Genomic DNA, 23,328 nt, shown 5'->3' with positions numbered 1-23,328 from the left:
GAGGCCTGGTCGTGGACCGGGCCGCGGGGGCGTTGATCCCCGGAGCAACCTCCAGGTAGATTCCAGGTAGACCACAAATAGGCGAGTACAAATAGGTGAGTACAGACACACAGGTGCTGGTGTGTGTATACACCATGGTGGATACAGACACACAGGTGCTGGTGTGTGTGTACACCATGGTGGATACAGACACACAGGTGCTGGTGTGTGTGTACACCATGGTGGATACAGACACACAGGTGCTGGTATGTGTGCACACCATAGTGGATACAGACACACAGGTGCTGGTGTGTGTGTACACCATGGTGGATAGACACACAGGTGCTGGTGTGTGTGCACACCATGGTGGATACAGACACACAGGTGCTGGTATGTGCACACCATGGTGGATACAGACACACAAGTGCTGGTGTGTGTGCACACCATGGTGGATACAGACACACAGGTGCTGGTATGTGCACACCATGGTGGATACAGACACACAGGTGCTGGTATGTGCACACCATGGTGGATACAGACACACAGGTGCTGGTATGTGTGCACACCATGGTGGATACAGACACACAGGTGCTGGTATGTGCACACCATGGTGGATACAGACACACAGGTGCTGGTATGTGCACACCATGGTGGATACAGACACACAGGTGCTGGTATGTGCACACCATGGTGGATACAGACACACAGGTGCTGGTATGTGCACACCATGGTGGATACAGACACACAGGTGCTGGTATGTGCACACCATGGTGGATACAGACACACAGGTGCTGGTATGTGCACACCATGGTGGATACAGACACACAGGTGCTGGTATGTGCACACCATGGTGGATACAGACACACAGGTGCTGGTATGTGCACACCATGGTGGATACAGACACACAGGTGCTGGTATGTGCACACCATGGTGGATACAGACACACAGGTGCTGGTATGTGCACACCATGGTGGATACAGACACACAGGTGCTGGTATGTGCACACCATGGTGGATACACACACACAGGTGCTGGTATGTGCACCATGGTGGATACAGACACACAGGTGCTGGTATGTGCACACCATGGTGGATACAGACACACAGGTGCTGGTATGTGTGCACACCATGGTGGATACAGACACACAGGTGCTGGTATGTGCACACCATGGTGGATACAGACACACAGGTGCTGGTATGTGCACACCATGGTGGATACAGACACACAGCTGCTGGTATGTGCACACCATGGTGGATACAGACACACAGGTGCTGGTATGTGCACACCATGGTGGATACAGACACACAAGTGCTGGTATGTGCACACCATGGTGGATACAGACACACAGGTGCTGGTATGTGCACACCATGGTGGATACAGACACACAGGTGCTGGTATGTGCACACCATGGTGGATACAGACACACAGGTGCTGGTATGTGCACACCATGGTGGATACAGACACACAAGTGCTGGTATGTGCACACCATGGTGGATACAGACACACAGGTGCTGGTATGTGCACACCATGGTGGATACAGACACACAGGTGCTGGTATGTGCACACCATGGTGGATACAGACACACAGGTGCTGGTATGTGCACACCATGGTGGATGCAGACACACAGGTGCTGGTATGTGCACACCATGGTGGATGCAGACACACAGGTGCTAGTATGTGCACACCATGGTGGATACAGACACACAGGTGCTGGTATGTGCACACCATGGTGGATACAGACACACAGGTGCTGGTATGTGCACACCATGGTGGATACAGACACACAGGTGCTGGTATGTGCACACCATGGTGGATACAGACACACAGGTGCTGGTATGTGCACACCATGGTGGATACAGACACACAGGTGCTGGTATGTGCACACCATGGTGGATACAGACACACAGGTGCTGGTATGTGCACACCATGGTGGATACAGACACACAGGTGCTGGTATGTGCACACCATGGTGGATACAGACACACAAGTGCTGGTATGTGCACACCATGGTGGATACAGACACACAGGTGCTGGTATGTGCACACCATGGTGGATTGACTTGTTTACCCTTTTGGGATCATCGCACCCCCCCCCCCCGCGGCCCAGTTCCAGACCTACTTTCTTGGCTAATGGATTGATCATTCAGTGTCTGTGTTCGGTACATGTAGTCCAGTGTAGGTACCACAACCTGGCTACTCAGGAATGGCTTGGATGCTTGATTAATTTTCCTCTTCAAAACAGGAGTCGGTCATTTTCCTTGTATTTGAACGAGAAACCTTGAAGCTTGATCTTACGGGGTTCTCAAGTGCAATCCTGTTTTTCATTTAGGGAGTTTTGCAATGTCTGCTGTGCATGAGTTTTAAGAAACTGGATCACTTCCTACAACAACCGTCAACAAGTGAACGATTAGCCAGATTTTGATAGCTATCTAGGTCTGAAAGCCGTTGTTTTCAACAGCATGGTTGATCAGGCAGCCAACTCTAACTTTTTAAATTAAATATAAAAAGTTCATGAAAAATCTATAAGCTTCGGAAATTTTACTCTAAATAATATGTATATATATATATATATATATATATATATATATATATATATATATATATATATATATTATTTATTGAACAAATTAGTCTGGCACCTTAACTACTGGGAACGCTTGAAAGCACTTGACTTGTACTCGTTGGAACGCAGGAGGGAGAGATATATCATAATCTACACTTGGAAAATCTTGGAAGGAATGATCCCAAATCTGCACACAGAAATCACTCCCTACGAAAGTAAAAGACTGGGCAGGCGATGCAAAATGCCGCCAATAAAAAGTAGGGGCGCCATTGGTACACTAAGAGAAAACACCATAAGTGTCCGGGGCCCAAAACTGTTCAACAGCCTCCCATCAAGCATTAGGGGAATTGCCAATAAACCCCTGGCTGCCTTCAAGAGAGAGCTGGACAGATACCTAAAGTCAGTGCCGGATCAGCCGGGCTGTGGCTCGTACGTCGGACTGCGTGCGGCCAGCAGTAACAGCCTAGTTGATCAGGCCCTGATCCATCGGGAGGCCTGGTCGTGGACCGGGCCGCGGGGGCGTTGATCCCCGGAATAACCTCCAGGTAACCTCCAGGTAACCTCCAGGTTAGGCAGAGCTGCGAGGGTAAAAGAACCCTTGAAACTGGTTACAGTAGTGTGCCATTCGATATTTTCCAGGTGTATATCAGCCTCTCTTCCCCCTACCAACTTGGCCTTTCGCTAAGAGTCCTTGTTGACTGTCTGTTCTACCAGGTTGTTTCTGTTAGCGGCCTTCTGGTCTACATAACCAGCACATCCTGGTTGATTTGACACTTTGGAGGTATTGATCCAGTTTCCTCTTGAAAACTTCTACACTTGTTCCAGCAATATTTCTGATATCTGCTGATAGCAGGTAAAAGAGCCTTGGATCACTCATGTGAACACTGTTGTGCCCATGGTGCTCCCGCTTTCCATTCTCTTTATTTTACACTTCTACCCATATATCCTACTCTATTAGGTTAGGGTAATGTGTAGAGATTTGGGACGTGGGTCTGGCCTTTCAATATCTTCCCAATATATATTATCAGGTATCTCCCTCTTGTCTTGATAGTTTTTCTCTTCGAAAACCTCTGATTTTTTTGTTTTATTGAGGTTAATTGCATGAATGTGGCGGAGTTGATGTTGACAGGAAATTGTGGAAGTCAGTAGTTTGTCGAAATTCATATGGTCACCCTTCCAGTTTATGGCCATATCCAGGGATGCTTATCCGGTGTCAAGTGACGTGTAGAGAGTGGCAAAGTGGTCGTCAGCGTCGAAATTCCAAAGTACTTTTTTCGTAAAGAATGGAAGGAAGAGATGGTCTTAGTGTGTCATTTTGTTTTTGTGTTGTGCTGGGGTGTAGAGAGTAAGGGAGGGAGGGTGGTGTGGAGAGGGAGGAAGGGAGGGTGGTGTAGAGAGGGAGGGAGAGAGGGTTTTGTAGAGAGGTAGGGAGGGAGGGTGGTGTAGAGAAGAAGGGAGGGAGAGAGGGTGGGGTAGAGATGTAGGGAGGGAGGGAGAGTGAGGGTAGTATAGAGAGGGAGAGTGAGGGTAGTATAGAGGGAAAGAGTGAGGGTAGTATAGAGGGAGAGTGAGGGTAGTATAGAGAGGGAGAGTGAGGGTAGTATAGAGAGGGAGAGTGGTGTAGAGAGAAAGGGAGGGAGGGTGGTGTAGAGAGGGAGGGAGGGTGGTGTAGAGAGGGAGGGTGGGAGGGTGGTATAGAGGGAGGGAGGGATGGGAAGGGAGGGTGGTGTAGAGAGGGAGGGAGGGAGGGTGGTGTAGAGAAGAAGGGAGGGAGTGAGGGTGGTGTAGAGAGGTAGGGATGGAGGGAGGGTGGTGTAGAGAAGAAGGGAGGGAGGAAGAGAGGGTAGTATAGAGAGGGAGGGAGGGTGGTATAGAAAGGGAGAGTGGTATAGAAAGGGAGGGTGGTGTAGAGGGAGGGAGGGTAGTATAGAGAGGGAGGGAGGGTGGTGTAGAGACAAAGGGAGGGTGGTGTAGAGATGGAGGGAGGGTGGTGTAGAGAGAAAGGGAGGGAGGGTGGGTGTAGAGAGGGAGGGAGGGTGGTGTAGAGAGGGAGGAGGGTGGTGTAGAGAGGGAGGGAGGGAGGGTGGTGTAGAGAGGGAGGGAGGGAGGGTGGTGTAGAGAGGGAGGGAGGGAGGGTGGTATGGCGAGGAAGGGAGGGTGGTGTAGAGAGAGAGGGAGGGTGGTGTAGAGAGGGAGGGAGGGTGTAGAGAGGGAGGGAGGGAGGGTGGAGTGGGAGGGAGGGTGGTGAAGAGGGAAGGAGGGAGGGAGGAAGGGAGGGAGGGTTGTTTAGAGAGGGTGGGTGGGTGGTGTAGAGAGGGAGGGAAGGAGGGTGGTATAGAGAGGGAGGGTGGTATAGATAGGGAGGGTTGTGTAGAGAGGGAGGGAGGGTGGTGTAGAGAGGGAGGGAGGGTAATATAGAGAGGGAGAGTGAGGGTAATATAGAGAGGGAGAGTGAGGGTAATATAGAGAGGGAGAGTGAGGGTAATATAGAGAGGGAGAGTGAGGGTAATATAGAGAGAAAGGGAGGGGAGGGAGGTGGTGAAGGGAGGAGGGAGGGAGGGTGGGTGTAGAGGAGGGGAGGGAGGGAGGGAGGGTGGTGTAGAGAGGGAGGGAGGGAGGGTGGTGTAGGGGAGGGTGGTGGTGAGAGAGGGAGGGTGGTGTAGGGAGGGTGGGTGGTATGGCGAGGAAGGGAGGGTGGTGTAGAGAGAGAGGGAGGGTGGTGTAGAGAGGGAGGGTGGTGTAGAGAGGGAGGGAGGGTGATATGGCGAGGAAGGGAGGGTGGTGTAGAGAGAGAGGGAGGTGGTGTAGAGAGGGAGGAGGGTGGTGTAGAGAGAGGGAGGGAGGGTGGGTGTAGAGAGAAGGGAGGGAGAGAGGGTGGTGTAGAGAGGTAGGGAGGGGAGGAGGAGGGGAGGGTGGGTAGAGAAGAAGGGAGGAGGGAGGAAGAGGTAGTATAGAGAGGGAGGGAGGGAGGGTGGTATAGAAAGGGAGGGTAGTGTAGAGAGGGGAGGGAGGGTAGTAGAGAGGGAAGGGAGGATGGTGTAGAGAGAAAGGGAGGGAGGGTGGTGTAGAGAGGAGGGAGGGTGGTGTAGAGAGGAGGGAGGGTGGTGTAGAGAGGGAGGGAGGGTAGTATAGAGAGGAAGGGAGGATGGTGTAGAGAGAAAGGGAGGGAGGGTGGTGAGAGAGGGAGGGAGGGTAGAGGGAGGGAGGGAGGGAGGTGGGTGGTGTAGAGAGGGGTGGTAGGTGGTTTAGAGAGGGGTGGTGGGTGGTGTAAAGAGGGGAGGGTGGGAGGGTGATGTAGAGAGGGAGGGAGGGAGAGTGGTATGGCGAGGAAGGGAGGGTGGTGTAGAGAGAGAGGGAGGGTGGTAGAGAGGGAGGGAGGGTGTAGAGAGGAGGGAGGGAGGGAGGGTGGTGTGGTGGGAGGAGGGTGGTGAAGAGGAAGGAGGGAGGGAGGGGAGGGGGGGTGGTGTAGAGAGGGAGGGAGGGAGGGTGGTATAGAGAGGGATGGTGGTATAGAAAGGGAGGGTGGTGTAGAGAGAGGGGAGGGGAGGGTGGTATAGAGAGGGAGGGTGGTATAGAAAGGGAGGGTGGTGTAGAGAGGGAGGGTGGTGTGGAGAGGGAGTGAGGGTAGTATAGAGAGGGAGGGAGGGTGGTGTAGAGAGAAAGGGAGGGAGGGTGGTGTAGAGAGGGAGGCAGGGTGTAGAGACTGAGGGAGGGAGGCAGGGTGTAGAGACTGAGGGAGGGAGGGAGGGAGGGTGGTGTAGAGAGGGAGGGTGGGTGTAGAGAGGGAGGGTGGTATAGAAAGGGAGGGTGGTGTAGAGAGGGAGGGAGGGGTGGTGTGGAGAGGAGGGGAGGGTTGTAGTAGAGGAGGGAGGGAAGGGTGGTATAGAGAGGGAGGGTGGTATAGAAAGGGAGGGTGGTGTGGAGAGGAGGGAGTGAGGGTAGTATAGAGAGGGAGAGAGAGGGTAGTATAGAGAGAAAGGGAGGGAGGGTGGTGTGAGAGGAGGGAGGGTGTAGAGACTGAGGGAGGGTGGTGTAGAGAGGAGGGAGGGTGTAGAGAGGGAGGGAGGGTGGTATAGAGAGGAAGGGAGGGTGGTATAGAAAGGGAGGGAGGGAGGGAGGGTGGTGTAGAGAAGAAGGAGGGAGAGTGAGGGTAGTATAGAGAGGGAGAGTGAGGGTAGTATAGAGAGGGAGAGTGAGGGTAGTATAGAGAGGGAGAGTGAGGGTAGTATAGAGAAAGGAGGGAGGGTGGTGTAGAGAGGAGGGAGGGTGTAGAGACTGGGGAGGAGGGAGGAGGATGGTGTAGAGAGGGAGGGAGGGTGGTGTAGAGAGGAGGAGGGTGGTGTAGAGGGGAGGGAGGAGGGGAGGGAGGGAGGGTGGTGTTGAGAGGGAGGGAGGGTGGTATGGCGAGGAAAGGAGGGTGGTGTAGAGAGGGAGGGAGGATGGTGGAGAGGGAGGGAGGGTGGTAGAGAGGGAGGGGAGGGAGGGTGTAGAGAGGGAGGGAGGGAGGGAGGGTGGTGTAGAGAGGTAGGGAGGGAGGGAGGGTGGTGTGGAGTGGGAGGGAGGGTGGTGAAGAGGGAAGGAGGGAGGGAGGGGGGTGTAGAATGAGGGAGGGAGGGAGGGTGGTGTTGAGAGGGAGGGAGGGAGGGAGGGTGGTATGGCGAGGAAAGGAGGGTGGTGTAGAGAGGGAGGGAGGGAGGGAGGGTGGTGTAGAGAGGGAGGGAAGGAGGGTGGTATAGAGAGGGAGGGAGGGAGTGATGGTGAGTTTGTGTTAGTATGTGGCAACACAGGGGGGGAGAACTGGCCTTTGTTGCCCCGCCCTCCTCACTTCCTCCCTTACCTCTTTACTTTTATCTATCCCTACATTACCCCATTCCTGTATTTCCTTATTGCTTACCGTCTCCTTCACCAGCTCTCTGCTCCTTTCCTCTCTTCCCTTCCTTTCCCCATATCAATCTTTCCTATGTTCTTGCGTTATCTCTTTACCATTATAACTCTCCTCTCCTATTTCTCTCCCCATCCTTATTTACCACTTCTTCATTGATTCCTTCTCTTCCCAGTATATTTCCTTCTAAATTTCATCGCCTCACCCTTCCCTCCCTAACCATATTAATACATCAGCCTCGGTTCACCTGTCTATGTAATCCTGGAAAATTAGGAAATAATTCAACTAATTCGTAATGAAATGATAATACGATTACTGGGAAGGCGTTTCTTAACAACATACCAAAGATCCTGACTAATGCCAAGTAAGCTTTCAACAGCTGTTTTGAAAATAAAAGGCAGTCGTTCACAGAAGATGACACTAAATAACATAAAAGCTCTAAATTCTGCAAGAGATAGTCTGTTGGAATCATTTTACGGCTAATACTTTCCGAGAATATTTAACATATATTTCCACATTACTTACGTCTCCTTCAGTTTTTTTTTTTTTTTTTTTTTACGTCTCTTGGTACATTTTTCCACACCGTCTATGAGGCGAGATGCGCGGTTTTTTTTTTTAATGTAGTATCTCTTATAAGCCATTTTTTTTTTTATGAAAATTTCGTTGAAATTGTCAAGTCAAATTCAGTGTCTTGGTGACCAGTAGGTTCAGTATTAAGAACATATATGTACACTTCAATCATATCTTCATAGGCCTTCAGCCTATCTTCGTAAGAAAGATTTCTCATATATGGTATCAGCTCCGTCATCCTTGGTGGAACTTGTATGGTGATAACGAGGAATTGTGGGTAAAAGACGCGTATGCACTGGTCTTTGATTCCTTCGTCACAAGTGGCGAAGGAATCAAAGACCAACCTTTGATTCTTTCGCATCCTTAAAAACGCATTAATTTTCAGAATCATCTACATTATAATTTTCCTCATAACGGTAACGGGTTTCATCTTCGCCTACAATAGCGACACAAGATATAGAAGCAGATAATTGTATAGCAGTGTTAATGATGACTGAGTCATCATCATCAGTGACCAGTTAACCCACACATCTTTCATTTGAATGGATATCCTTGAATTTGAACGTGATATTCCTATCATTGGATAGAAAAATTTCATGATTTATAATTGCATAGGCCCCTAATGGATCCTGGACTGGGTCGTAACATTTTGTTAGACATATAAGTTGCACTGTTAATGAACTATTTACAAAATTAAATAAGTAACAATATTGGTCAGTTATACAGTGTTAAAAGTAATTGTTTACGGTGTTTCCTCCAAAGATCAATCCCTGATCTACCGTAATTCTATTTTTTTGAAATTGTGATTCAACCCGCGTGTGAATGAATGAAGAATCATTGGCAGAATAATAGTACTGTACTCGCTAAGTTCAAGGGACCATAACCAGTTCCCCTTTCAGGGGGGGGGGATTATTTGATGCTGGTGAAGGGATCTTGATTTAAGGAATTGGAGTTAATCTCCCCTTCCGTGGATCAAACCTGACTGCTTTTTATTCCCTAGGAAATGTATGACCCAATGGGTATAGTGCATCCCATGAATAGTGTCAGTGTTAAGGATGACTCCCTCCCTCCCTTAATTAAAGAACATCTCAAAATGGTAAATCCTTCCTAGCTGCGAACAGTTCTTCGGTGAGTTTCTGGAGTCTTTCTACTCTCAGAGCCCGGCCATGGGCTAGACTTGTCTGGTGTGAAATCAAATTAAAATGACAAAGTTATATTAGTGGACTCCTCAGTAAAGCAAATATTTTGGAGAATTCACAGAAACATACAAGGAATATTTTGGACTGTGAGAAAACGACAAAAGAACTACATTATATATTTAGATAGAATACTAGATATAACAGAGATAATAGGACACTTGCACAGAACTGCTCAATTCATCATATGATATAGTAGGAGTTCTAGGCATTAAAGTGGTGTAATTATCGTCGTGTTTAAACCACCGTCAGCAACGGCTGAGGAATTCGCGGATCAAATAAGGAGGATAGATAGCTACCTTAAAGATTTGGAAAATTCCACGCAAAATATTATCTTCTTTGGAGATTTCAGCCTCCCAAATGTGAAATGAAAACGGATTAAAAAAAAACAACGTTGTACCAGAAATAGTTCCTGGAAGCACGCTAACTGTTGTCAACAAATACGTATCAGAGAACTAATGGAGCTTTGTGAAAAGTTTGCTTTGAACCAACAGATAACAAAACCCACTGAAAATGAAAATTCATTGGCCTTAATTTGCACGTACGAAGACCTCACAATATTCTATGATCACAACCTCATTTAAGTACAAACAAATATAAACTCAGGGGTGGGGAACTCCAGTAACATTATTCGAAAAGGGATGCTCAACAAATATAACTTAATGAAGATTGAGACACTTATGCAGCATATGGGAATCTTTATTCAGGAAACGTTTCGCCACACAGTGGCTTCATCAGTCCAATACAAAGAGGAAGGCGTAAGGAGAGGAGGAGTATGAGGTAATCAGTCCCTCAACCTGGAGTCGATGTTTGGACGAAGACCTACTTCGACTAGTGGATGGTACCACTATGACCCCGCCTTCGCCTGCTTCACCTCACCTCACTACAGTATATAAGCCACGTCTACGGCCCTATGCTGTACATTGTACAAGATTGATGGACTGAACACATCGACTCCAGGTTGAGGGACTGATTACCTCATACTCCTCCTCTCCTTACGCCTTCCTCTTTGTATTGGACTGATGAAGCCACTGTGTGGCGAAACGTTTCCTGAATAAAGATTCCCATATGCTGCATAAGTGTCTCAATCTTCAACTTGTCGGTTTTTCAAACCATTCATCACAACTGTCAGACACTGTAGCATCATGGGATCTTGTTACAAAGTATTCTTCAACACTTGTTCAACCTTTGGACGAAGACCTACTTCGACTAGTGGATGGTACCACTATGACCCCGCCTTCGCCTGCTTCACCTCACCTCACTACAGTATATAAGCCACGTCTACGGCCCTATGCTGTACATTGAACAAGATTGATGGACTGAACACATCGACTCCAGGTTGAGGGACTGATTACCTCATACTCCTCTCCTTACGCCTTCCTCTTTGTATTGGACTGATGAAGCCACTGTGTGGCGAAACGTTTCCTGAATAAAGATTCCCATATGCTGCCTAAGTGTCTCAATCTTCAACTTGTCGGTTTTTCAAACCATTCATCACAAATATAACTTAATCAGAGAATTGACTGAGACAAAATCAACAAAGAACTATCAGAAGTACCCTTGGAAACAGTCGCGAGTATCCTCGTTCCTCACCAGTGCCTACATAGCCACCACAACCTCGTTGACCCGACATTATTTTTTCCGACCCATAGTGGTATATTAAGTGTTCTTGATGTCAATTCTTCTTTACTAGGCCAAGTGAACCAGTTTACCAGAAACAACGGACCGTGTAAAGCTTAAAAAAAAGTCTGCTGGCATTGTTGTAAGATTGTCCATTAGTCATCTTTTAGTCCTCTTACAAGAGGCAGAGAGAGTGAGTCGTGTGTCATTTTTGTCAGCGAAGACAACTTGTCGCAAGTGATTAAAACATTTCTCACCCATGGGAGAAAGTAATGCAAGAATAAATATTCCTCTAGCATTGAACGGAAGCGAAAGTCTTTGGAAAGTAGGCTGTGGAGTCCAACCAACCAGGAGCCGACAATGTCAAGCGGATTTCTGCCTCCCAGAATAGAATGTGGGGGGAAAGTGAATGAAAGACTTGATAAAAATATAAAACTCGGAACACTGTGACAGTGTTTTGTTTTAATTTAAGGTATGTAATGGTTATTGTTGGGTGTAGCTTCTGTTGTGGTCATTCGTGCGTCTCGTCTTCAGTCTTGCTTCATTCATGCCGCCTACCTGGCTATTGAGAGAGGATTTTCTATTGCCTCGCTATAGCGCTTTCTCCGAATATAATAATACTTTATCCTCCATCGCTGGTATCACTGAAGACTCGTTCTCACTTGTATCTGTGAAACCATTGTAAGGTTTTGACATTTTTTCCAAGCATAGGTTTTTAATAGGGTATGGGGCAAGTATGTTACCACCTACTGACCGAAATACTGCGCGTTGCATCACTACTGTACATCAGTTTGTAATACTTTTCAGAAGCAATAGTTATGCAATTAAAACTTTTATTGTTGGGGAAAAAGACAGCGAATTCTCTTACATCAGTGTTAGCATTGCGCAAGTACTAGCCTCCGTAAGGAACAGAACAAACGCGAGACAACAGAGGCTCAATATTATATTAATCGGGAGGAATCAGAGTTGTATTAAGTTTTTATTAAATATTATTAAGATATACAATAATTTAATACTGTTTTCTGTCATTGAAGCTGGAAGCATTCTTGACTGACTGTACGATAACACTTCCGGCAACTGTAGCTGACAGCTCATAACATTGATTTTTTAGTTTGAAAATATTTCGTAATCACTAACGCTGCGATATGTAGTATTGCTGCCTCATTTAAAATATGGTGATGGATGTGGGCTGATTGGCGAAAGGTATTTATGCTTATTTTACTTATTGCACCTCTTTATTTTCAATTTTTTTTACCTCACTTTTTCGATAAATAATTCGACATGTATACTTTGAACCAGTCCCATTATTTTGTAGGTGTAGATTATTTTTACATTTTACATCTGCTCTCCTGAGCGAATAATTTGAGAAACTTGTGGCAGTCTCAATAATCTAGGGGTTTAAATTGATACATCATATAATAGTACTTGTGGTTACATCTTAGCTAACATAAAATTGTTCTCGTCCTTAGATATTGAATCAAAGTCAGGATGTTGACTCGGTAGGTTGATGCTGAGAGTGACGGTAGTGTAGACATGTTTTGTCTGAAGTGTTTTGTAATGACCGACTTGTAGTGTTGTAATGATGAACCTGCTTCTGTCTGACACTTTCACACACCTCCTTGCTAGCTTCAGGTCTATTTGGAGGGTTAGTGGGGAAAAGGTGGTTGTGGTGGAGTGATGGGGGGCAGTATATGAAGGTGCCTCGTGGAACACACCGGGTATGAAGCAACCTACCCGCCCTTAAAATAATACATTTTTTAATGCTTTCACGTCCGTTAATTTTTGAACGATTTGAGAGTAACCTACAAAATTACATATTAGTTACGTTGATCGGTTAATTTGACTAAATCCCAAAACAACTATCAGTAAACAAATACGTAACCGGGAGGACAACGCTTGGCAGCAGGGGAGGGGAGTGTTTGGCACCAGTCGTATAATACATAATAATAATAATAATAATAATAATAATAATAATAATAATAATAATAATAATAATAATAAAACTATTTTTTCTTGTAAAGAAAAGCGTACAGCTATATATATGGTTGTGGTGCTGTTTAATAATTGTGCTTGTGAGTTTAGAACGAGGTATTGATAGGAAATATCTGGTTATTGCTCACAAGTGAAAAGCATTGGCTGGTAACATTTAGTTAAATATAAATAAAAATTAGTAATTGAATGGGCAGAATCAAAATCATGAAGTGACATAATAATGATGTGATAAAGGGTAGTCAGTAAATAAATTTGGGACAGGATTAAAGAAAGACAAGGTATACGTGGTGTTTACCTGGAGTTTACCTGGAGAGAGTTTCGGGGGTCAACGCCCCCGCGGCCCGGTCTGTGACCAGGCAGTAAAGTGTGATAATTAATAGTCAAGAATTTTGGTTTAGTGAATTACATTAGCTTTAATTTGAATTCATGAAATACTGCAATATGTCTTTTTTTTTTTTTAAGTTCATCTTTAATTTACACAGAATGTCTATAGATGTTTAAAATAGACTAGGGATATCAGAGGGGCATTTATTTCTAGTATAATACATGTGTATTCTGTTAGTTTCTCAGGTAATGTCTTAGGTCAGCGTTAACATTATAGTGTCCAGAAGATGTGAATGGACAGTGTGTGTGTGTGTGTGTGTGTGTGTGTGTGTGTGTGTGTGTGTGTGTGTGTGTGTGTGTGTGTGTGTATATATATATATATATATATATATATATATATATATATATATATATATATATATATATGTATATATATGTATATAAGTTCAGAATTGAATAAGGGCGTACTGTGTTAACTATAGTTTGTGGTGGTTTTGATAGCTGCCTTTTGTTGCGTGATACAATTGATCAGAAGTGGGCTGCCGAAGTAGATCCCCAGACACATTTCATATATGAGGTAGGGGTAAACGAATGAAATGATTACGTAATATAATAGCGAATTTTAGAGTATCTGTAATCTTTGTTACTTTTAGTATGTGTTGGCTGTGAGCACTAAATTTCCATATGTTCATCTTTTTTCTTTACTTCAGTTTTATTAATTCTAATATTTATTTGGAGACATAGTTTGTTCCTCAAAATATGTAGACCTTTCAGCGTTAAGGTGAGTTGATTGACAATCATTCAAATGTAGACGTTTTTGCAGTTCATTAAGTATGATGTTTATTGTCAGCAATGTGCTCGTTGTTATTGTGTGGGGATGGGTTGCTGGGAGATTTTTTTAAATTTTTTAAGGAGGTATAGACATGGCCCTCATAGTTGGGGCTAGGGGGTGTACAAGGAACTTTGGTCTCGTAATGGGATCAAGGTCCCCACTGACGTATAAAACAATATCAACATCCTCCGGGTGTCTTATGTATTGTAATAATTTCTTCCTCGATTACATAGCACGAGCGAAACATAATATAATAATTTCAAATCATTATCCAAAATATACAATAATCTGAAAGCCCTTAGAGTTGTATGCATGGGTCGCAACAGTTCATGTTGTATGAGTTACCTTAACACTGTATGAATAAGTCAAACAAATATCGTTGTGGGAAAGTCAGCAGAGGTAACGTGCAAATTAGTGGGTAATGGCGCAGGTCTCGGGTGAGTCAGAGCACACAGGTGTCATCGCCACCAGGAAAAGGAAGAACTAGTAAGCTCTCTCTCTCAGTTGTTTCTCTGTTTTCTTGTTTACTCTTGTATTCAAGTGTTTGCCTCTTCCACTGTTTTGCGCCGTTCTGGGAATTAAAAACGACAAAAAGCTTGGGCACAAACATGAATCTCTTAAGTTGCTAACTTTTTAACTGGGGAGTCGTTCTGGGTAATCAGGTTACCAACACCATCCTTTAGGGATAGTCCCCTCAGGGAAGGTTCCTTGATGTTGGTGAGGGGCTCTTGATTTAGGGAATTGGATCTGTGCTCCAGTTCCCCGAATTAAGCCTGAATGCCTTCACATCCCCCCAGGCGCTGTATAATCCTACGGGTTTAGCGCTTCCCCTTGATTATAATAATAATAATAATTTAGGGATAGTGTTGACATGATCACTCCAGAGCATTCCCAAGTAAGCATAGAAAAACGTTCCCATCAACGTTAACTGTAACAATATACCTAGAGGTGTTCTGTGATCATTTGCCTGTATCTTTTTATGCAGTTTGATGCAGTGATTTTTATGCAAGACAGTGCTACTTGCCACTCCAGACGATACTATAATTCGCATGAGAGTCATCCATTTAGGACACTGCAAATCTACAATCGGATATAAACCAAGTCGTAAAATGGGTCACAGAAAACAATATAAAGTTCAGTGGGGAGAAATTTCAATTACTCTGCTATGGATTACACAAAATTCTAACCAGTAGAGCGGAAAACAAATGTGAAGGATTTGGGATTGATAATGTCAGAATATCTCACTTTCAAAGATCACAACAATGTCATTATCACATCTGCTAGGAAAAATGATAGGATGGATAATAAGAACCTTTAAAACATGGGATGCCAAGCCAGTGATGATTCTCTTTAAAGCACTTGCTCTCTCTAGGCTTGAGTACTGCTTTACACTAACTGCTCCTGTCAAGGTAGGAAAAAAATGCAGATCTGGAGAATATACAGAGAACTTTCACTGCACATACAAGTACAGTCAGACATCTCAATTACTGGTACTGTTTGAAGTCCCTTGACCAGTACTAATTTGAATGCAGGCGAAAAAGGTACATCATAATTTACACTTGGAAAATTGTAGAGGGACTAGCCTCAGATCTTCACACGTTAGTACCACCAGTGATACTAACGAAACACAGCAAAGCAAAACACCTCAAATGGTAATTCCTGCTTCATATTTGCAAATATTCAGGGTTTGAAATAAAAATTGCAGCCTGGTTGATCATTCCGTGATCCACCACGAGGCCTGGTCTCAAACCGAGCCACAGGGGCGTTGACACCCAAAACCCTCTCCAGGTAAACTCCAGGTAAATAAAAATGACAAAGTTAGTTATGTTAGTGGGCTCCTATCAGAAGCGAATGCCATGTTTGGAGCACTTACAGAAACACACACAAGGGATGTTTTGGATGGAGTGATAAAGGTAGAAAACTATAACATGTATAGATGTGATAGAATAGGTCACAGGGAGGAGTAGGATTCTGTGTAAAAGATATTTTTTGTTGAACAGAAGTGCTGAATTCTACGAATGATGTAGTAGAAATCCTAGGCATTAACACTGAAAATAGGAATTTGGTAATTATCCTGGTATATAAACCTCCATCAGCAACTGCTGAGGAATTCACAGATCAGTTAAGGAAGATAGATAGCTGTAATAAAGTTGGTAGAATTACCGACAATATGTAAAGTAAAAGGACACAAGTGCAACTAATGTGACATTTATTGTGGCAAAGTTTCGCTCTCCAGGAGCTTTATCAAGCCATTACAAACAATACATGGACACAGAGGGTATATAAAGGCTCAGAGTGAGGTGCAATGCTAGTGAGGTAACGTTTCGATGTTCACTAGTGGTGGTAGTAGTAGTAGTAGTGACAAAAGTAATACAATATGGTAGAGCAATTAATTCGTACATGAGTAAAAGGATATAAAAGCTATTACTTGGGTAACATAAAAATAGGTTGGACAAATATAGACTGGAAAGAGGCAGCTTGTATCAGTGTTCACTCTCTGTAATGTGCTTTGTGTAGTATAACAGGCAGGGTTTACTGTTTTCAGGAGGATTCTTGCTAAGACTTCGGAGATGGTGAAGCTGCCATTGTTTTGTTTAATTGTATTCGAAACAGCGATCAATGCTGATTCGAGGCACTTGCGTCTGCGGAAATTAGTTTCTTTGATCACTAATTGGGCGTCTCTGAATTTCATGAGATGATTGGTGGAATTTCGGTGTTGTACACAGGCGTTGTTCAAGTTATCGTTCCTACATGCGTAAATGTGTTCATTGAGGCGGGTGTCGAGGTTTCTTGCTGTTTCACCTACGTAAATCTTGTCACAGCCTCCACAGGGTATAGTGTAAACTCCTGCATTGACTGGTTCTTGGTGCTTGGATTTTGTCCTGGTTAGATCCTTTATTGAAGTGCTAGAAGCGATGTCGACTCTGGTGTTAGCTTGTGAAAGTACTTTTGAGACGTTCAGTGCAACCTGGCTGTTGGGAAGAATTATAACTTTGTTGGGAGTGGTGTTGATACGTGGAGAATTAATGATCTGAAGAGCTCTTTTCTTGCAGTCTTTGATGAAAAAAGAAGGAAAATGTAACTCAGTGAATGTTTGGTGAATGTATGTACATTCCTCGTCAAGAAACTCAGGACTACTAATTCGGTATGCTCTTAGGAAAAACCCGATGATGATGCCTCTTTTGGTCTTGGTATCTTGACTGTGTGAGATCATTTTTATTGGTGGGTTTCCGATAAACTTGAAATCTTAGGTTGTTGTCTACTTTGTGAATGAGGACGTTTACACTAGAAGAAGAGTCCAATGACAAGCTACCTTTCCTCGACGTCCTCATTCACAAAGTAGACAACAACCTAAGATTTCAAGTTTATCGGAAACCCACCAATAAAAATGATCTCACACACTTCTATTCCAGTCAAGATACCAAGACCAAAAGAGGCATCATCATCGGGTTTTTCCTAAGAGCATACCGAATTTGTAGTATATCTGGAGTATATCTGGAGAGAGTTCCGGGGGTCAACGCCCCCGCGGCCCGGTCTGTGACCAGGCCTCCTTAGGTCAGTGTCCCAGGATGCGACCCACACCAGTCGACTAACACGCAGGTACTCATTTTACTGATGGGGAACATAGACAACAGGTGGAAAGAAACACGTCCAATGTTTCTACTCTGGCTGGGAATCGAACCCAGGCCCTCACCGTGTGAAGCGAGAGCGTTAACCACCAGGCCACCAGAGCCTGAGTTTCTTGACGAGGAATGTACATACATTCACCAAACATTCACTGAGTTGGATATAAATTGTATAAAATACCGACACAATGGAAATATAAACACATATGCAGTATAATGTGATCCTTTATTGACTACGTTTCACCCACTCGGTGGGCTTTTTCAAGTCACAAACAGATCTGTTTGTGACTTGAAAAAGCCCACTGAGTGGGTGAAACATAGTCAATAAAGGATCACATTATACTGCATATGCGTTTATATTTCCATTCACTGAGTTACATTTTCCTTCTTTTTTCATCAAAGACTGCAAGAAAAGAGCTCTCCAGATTATTAATTCTCCACGCATCAACACCACTCCCAACAAAGTTATATTTCTTCCCAACAGCCAGGTTGCACTAAATGTCTCAAAAGTACTTTCACAAGCTAACACCAGTCACCATCGCTTCTAGCACTTCAATAAAGGATCTAACCAGGACAAAATCCAAGCACCACGAACCAGTCAATGCAGGAGTTTACACTATACCCTGTGGAGGCTGTGACAAGATCTACATAGGTGAAACAGCAAGAACCCTCGACACCCGCCTCAATGAACACATTTATGCATGTAGGAACCATAACTTGAACAACGCCTGTGTACAACACCGAAATTCCACCAATCATCTCATGAAATTCAGAGACGCCCAATTAGTGATTAAAGAAACTAATTTCCGCAGACGCAAGTGCCTCGAATCAGCACTGATCGCTGTTTCGAATACAATTAAACAAAACAACGGCAGCTTCACCATCTCCGAAGTCTTAGCAAGAATCCTCCTGAAAACAGTAAACCCTGCCATCACATAGTCTCTCCTGTTATACTACACAAGGCACGTTACAGAGAGTGAACACTGAAACTATCTGCCTCTTTCCAGTCTATATTTGTCCAACCTATTTTTATGTTACCCAAGTAATAGCTTTTACTCATGTACGAATTAATTGCTCTACCATATTGTATTATTTTTGTCACTACTACTACTACTACTACCACTAGTGAACATCGATATGGTACCTCACTAATATTGCACCTCACTCTGAGCCTTTATATACCCTCTGTATCCATGTATTGTTTGTAATGGCTTGATAAAGCTCCTGGAGAGCGAAACGTTGCCACAATAAAATGTCACATTAGTTGCACTTGTGTCCTTTTACTTTATATATTGTCGGTAATTCTACCAACTTTATTACAGCTTAGATCTAGGTGAAATACCGGAGGCCTTAAAGAGTGCAGACATAGCTCCCTTGCATAAAGGAGGAAGAGCACTAGCTACAGATTACCGACCAGTAACCCTAACTTTTCACACCATAAAAATCTTCGAAAGAGTGATGAGATGGCAGATGCTGTTTCTCATCCTCATAGCAGACATAGATAAAAACACCCGTCACACTTTGGTATCATCATCTGCAAATGACACGAAAATAAGCATGAAAGTCACTACGGTAGAGGACACTGAAAAATTACAGGAAGACAAAAGCAGGGTTTTCCAGTGGGTGGTGAAGAACAACATGACATTTAGTGGTGATAAGTTCAGTTGCTTAGGTGTGGAAAGAATGAAGAACTCAAAAGAAACACTACATACAAAACTCAAGAGGTTCACCAAATGGAACAAAAGGAACACGTAAAAGACCTGGGAATAATTATGTCAGCTGACCTTTCTTTTAAAGACCATAACAAAACGAAGATCACGACAGCCAGGAAGATGATGGGGTGGGTATTGAGAACTTTTATAAGAACATAAGAAAGGAGGAACACTGTAGCAGGGCTGTTGGCCCATACTAGGCAGGTCCCTCACAATCCATCCCACTAACAAAACATTTGCCCGCCCCAATTTTCAATTCCACCCAAGAAATAAGCTCTGATATAACTATCCACTCATGTGCAAGTCCCACTCAAATCAAACCCCTCTCACTCATGTATTTATCCAACCTAAATTTGAAACTACCCAAGGTTTTAGCCTCAATAACTGTTCCACTCAACTACCCTATTTCCAAACCAATATTTTCCTATATCCTTTCTAAATCTAAACTTGTCTAATTTGAATCCATTACTGCGGATTCTCTCTTGGAGAGATAACCTCAAGACCCTATTTATATCCCCTTCATTAATACCCATCTTCCACTTATACTCTTCAATCACGTCTCCCCTCATTCTTCGTCTAACAAGTGAATGTAATTTAAGGGTCTTCAATCTTTCTTCGTAAGGAAGATTTCTAATGCTATGTATTAATTTAGTCATTCTATGCTGAATGTTTTCTAACAAATTTATGTCCATTCTGTAATATGGAGACCAGAACTGAGCTGCATAATCTAGGTGAGGCCTTATTAATGATGTATAAAGCTGTAATATAACCGCTGAACTTCTGTTGCTTACACTTCTTGATATAAATTCCAGTAATCTATTTGCCTTATTACGTACGCTTAGGCATTGCTGTCTTGATTTAAGGTTGTTGCTTATCATAACCCCCAGGTCCTTTTTGCAATCTGTATGGCTAAGTTCTACATTATTTAACTTATAAGTGCTAGGGTTATGGACATTCCCGAGCTTCAGAACCTTGCATTTATCTACATTGAACTGCATCTGCCACTTTTCTGACCAGGTACTGAGTTTGTCTAAATCTTCCTGAAGTTCCCTGATATCTATATTTGAATCAATTATCCTACCTATCTTTGTGTCATCGGCGAATTTGCTCATTTCACTAGTAATTCCCTCATCAAGATCATTGATATATATATTATAAACAACAATGGGCCAAGTCTGATCCCTGTGGAACGCCACTTGTTACAGATCCCCACTCGGATTTAACCCCATTTATGGACAAGCAAAAGGTGTGTTTAACCAACAGTGGAAGGACGATTTTGCTTTTTACTGTTAAAGGTGAAAAGACTGTGCCTTATCTCTCATAACAACCATAAAAAATTACAACTGAACTTCCTGAATCAGAACTGTGAAAAAATAAGATAAGATTTTAGAAATCTAATATAGTCACTAAACAAAATAGCCTACTATATACAGCCTCTCCTCACTTAGTGGCATACTCATTTACCAGTGACTCGGCCTTACGACAGGCTCTCTGACCACTATGTATATCTAAATAATATATATATTAGAGCTGATTTCCTCTATTCTGTTTATTACAATATATACACTACTGTATAAACATTTAAAAATATACTAAAAACGTTATAAATGGTGCAAAGGTGACATTAAAACAATATCAAAGATGGATGACACAAACCCATTACCATTATTGTATGCTCCTTGCTTAGCGATGAATTCGTTTACCGACGTGATCTTAGGAACGGAACTCCATTGTTAAGTGAGGGGAGGCTGTAGTTGTATTTTTTATTATTTATAAATAAAATTTTAAAATATTTTTTATGACTTAACATTAAAAGATGTATGAAAAGTATTATATGTGGCTCTTCTTATCGAAGAATTTGTCCATCCTTGGTATAGATATTTCATTAATACTAATTCTGAATGCAAATATTTGAGCTCATCATGAATAAGTTTTTTCCAACAAACTGGCAGTATCCCACCAAGGGAGAGTGATCTGAAAAGATAAACAAAAGTTTTTTTCTTTTACATTTAGTAATACAGGAGAAGGAGTTACAAGCCCTTTGCTCCTAGCATTTTAGTTGCCTCTTACAACACGCTTAGCTTATGGAAGAAGAATTCTTTTCCACTTCCCTGTAAAATAAATTGCAAGTACAGTACTCTAAATTGGGAAGAGCAGACTCATGAATGGCAAGGTATTATTGCATTTATCCACCATATAAAACTCAATAAATATTCCCCACTATTCTGAATGTCAGTATAATAATAAAGAAGCAACCTCATGTTGTATTAATTTTGTTTCAGGAAGCCCACAGTATGGTTCACAATGCCAACCTGCGAGCTGCCAGTGCAGAAAGATCACTACGGGAGGCAGAAATGCAGGTGGAGGTGCTTCAGGCAGAGGTAACAGCCCTTAAGGCTTTGGTAATCACCTCAACACCAGCTGCTCCTAATCCTCACCTCCACCCACAGCTCATCAGTAAGAGTGTTGCAGAAACAGGTAGGATGTGCTTTCTGTGATGTGTGGAGAACTTTCATAAAGCTTTGTTCAGTAGAGATATTGGTACTGTAATGCAGTTTTGTGTGTGAAAAATTTAGATTATAGATTGTAGCTATGAAGAGCCCATTACATGAACATATTGCTGATAGTATTAGTGCAGCTATTGTCAATTTTAATTTATATATTGTGATTTCTGTAATTTTTTTATTTGCTATCACTGCATATTCTAACAAGGAATGTGGTTATATACTGTAAATAGAATGTTTGTAAAATGAGATAAATGTATATTACAAAGTAATTTTTTTTTTTGAACATTTCAGGTAAAAAAATATTCCAAAGAGGTCATCGCAAATCTCCATCAGACTTTGACCTTAAATATGGGCGGGATACCACTCCCCCAAGTTCTCCACTAAAAGAAAGTCGAATCAATGATGCAGCAGCTCTCTCTCAATTTCCATTGGATCCTGAGTGTTGGGAGGTATGTGTCTGTCCTTGGAACTATAACTTTTATTATACAGTGGACCCCCGGTTAACGATTTTAATCCGTGCAAGAGGGCTCATCGTTATGCGAAATAATCGTTATGCGAATGAATTTTCCCCATAAGAAATAATGGAAATAAAATTAATCCGTGCAAGACGCCCAAAAGTATGAAAAAAATTTTTTTTTACCACATGAAATGTTAATTTTAATACACACAAACTGAAAAAGGCATGCACAATTAAATGACACTTACTTTTATTGAAGATCTGGTGATGATTGATGGGATGGGAGGAGGGGAGAGCATTATCTTCTTACTGTTTAGAAGGGGAATCCCCTTCCATTACGACTTGAGGTAGCAAGTCCTTTTCCGGGGTTACTTCCCTTCTTCTTTTAATGCCACTAGGACCAGCTTGAGAGTCACTGGACCTCTGTCGCACAACAAATCTGTCCATAGAGCTCTGTACCTCCCGTTCCTTTACGATTTGTCTAAAATGGGCCACAACATTGTCATTGAAATAGTCACCAGCACGGCTTGCAACAGCTGTGTCAGGGTGATTTTCATCTATAAAGGTTTGCAGTTCAACCCACTGTGCACACATTTCCTTAATCTTTGAAGTAGGCACAATGGATTCCACAACTGGCATAGGCTTCTCAGGGTTAGCCCCAAACCCTTCAAAATCTTTCTTAATTTCCATACTAATTCTCACCCTTTTTACCACAGGGTTGGCACTAGAAGCTTTCTTGGGGCCCATGGTCACTTATTTTCCAGAAACAGCACCGAAAACACTGTAATAATACGAAATATTCCGAGTGTATGCTTGGATGTTACCGCGGAGGCTGGCTGGTAAACAATGGGACGGCCGGCACATGTGAGGCTGGCTGAGGGCACATTGGACGCGTCTCGGACGAAAATCGGTAAGCGGGTTTTTAATCGGTATGCGCGGCAAAAATTTTGCGATAAAAGTAATCGTTATGCGGAAAAATCGCTATGTGATGCCATCGTTATGCGGGGGTCCACTGTATTAAATTTTACTCTTATTACTGCACTCACATGCCAAGATGTTATGCTGGAA

The 23,328-nt window shown here is 43.4% G+C and overlaps 1 protein-coding gene across 3 annotated transcripts in view; it reads left to right on the top strand.

Annotated features, from left to right (window-relative positions):
* Positions 1–23,328, top strand: part of LOC128685786 (guanine nucleotide exchange factor for Rab-3A) — a 226,125-nt gene that overhangs the window by 125,046 nt on the left and 77,751 nt on the right. For all 3 annotated transcript variants that reach the window (XM_070087858.1, XM_053772441.2, XM_053772438.2), the window contains exons 3-4: positions 21,579–21,774; positions 22,095–22,252. In XM_070087858.1, the coding sequence (XP_069943959.1) occupies positions 21,579–21,774; positions 22,095–22,252 (354 nt within the window). The remainder of the gene's footprint in view (positions 1–21,578; positions 21,775–22,094; positions 22,253–23,328) is intronic.

Source organism: Cherax quadricarinatus, chromosome 23, assembly GCF_038502225.1.
Source record: "Cherax quadricarinatus isolate ZL_2023a chromosome 23, ASM3850222v1, whole genome shotgun sequence".
Taxonomy (NCBI): domain Eukaryota; kingdom Metazoa; phylum Arthropoda; class Malacostraca; order Decapoda; family Parastacidae; genus Cherax; species Cherax quadricarinatus.
Note: the sequence above shows the minus strand (reverse complement) of the source record. Positions and strands in the feature narration are given on the sequence as shown.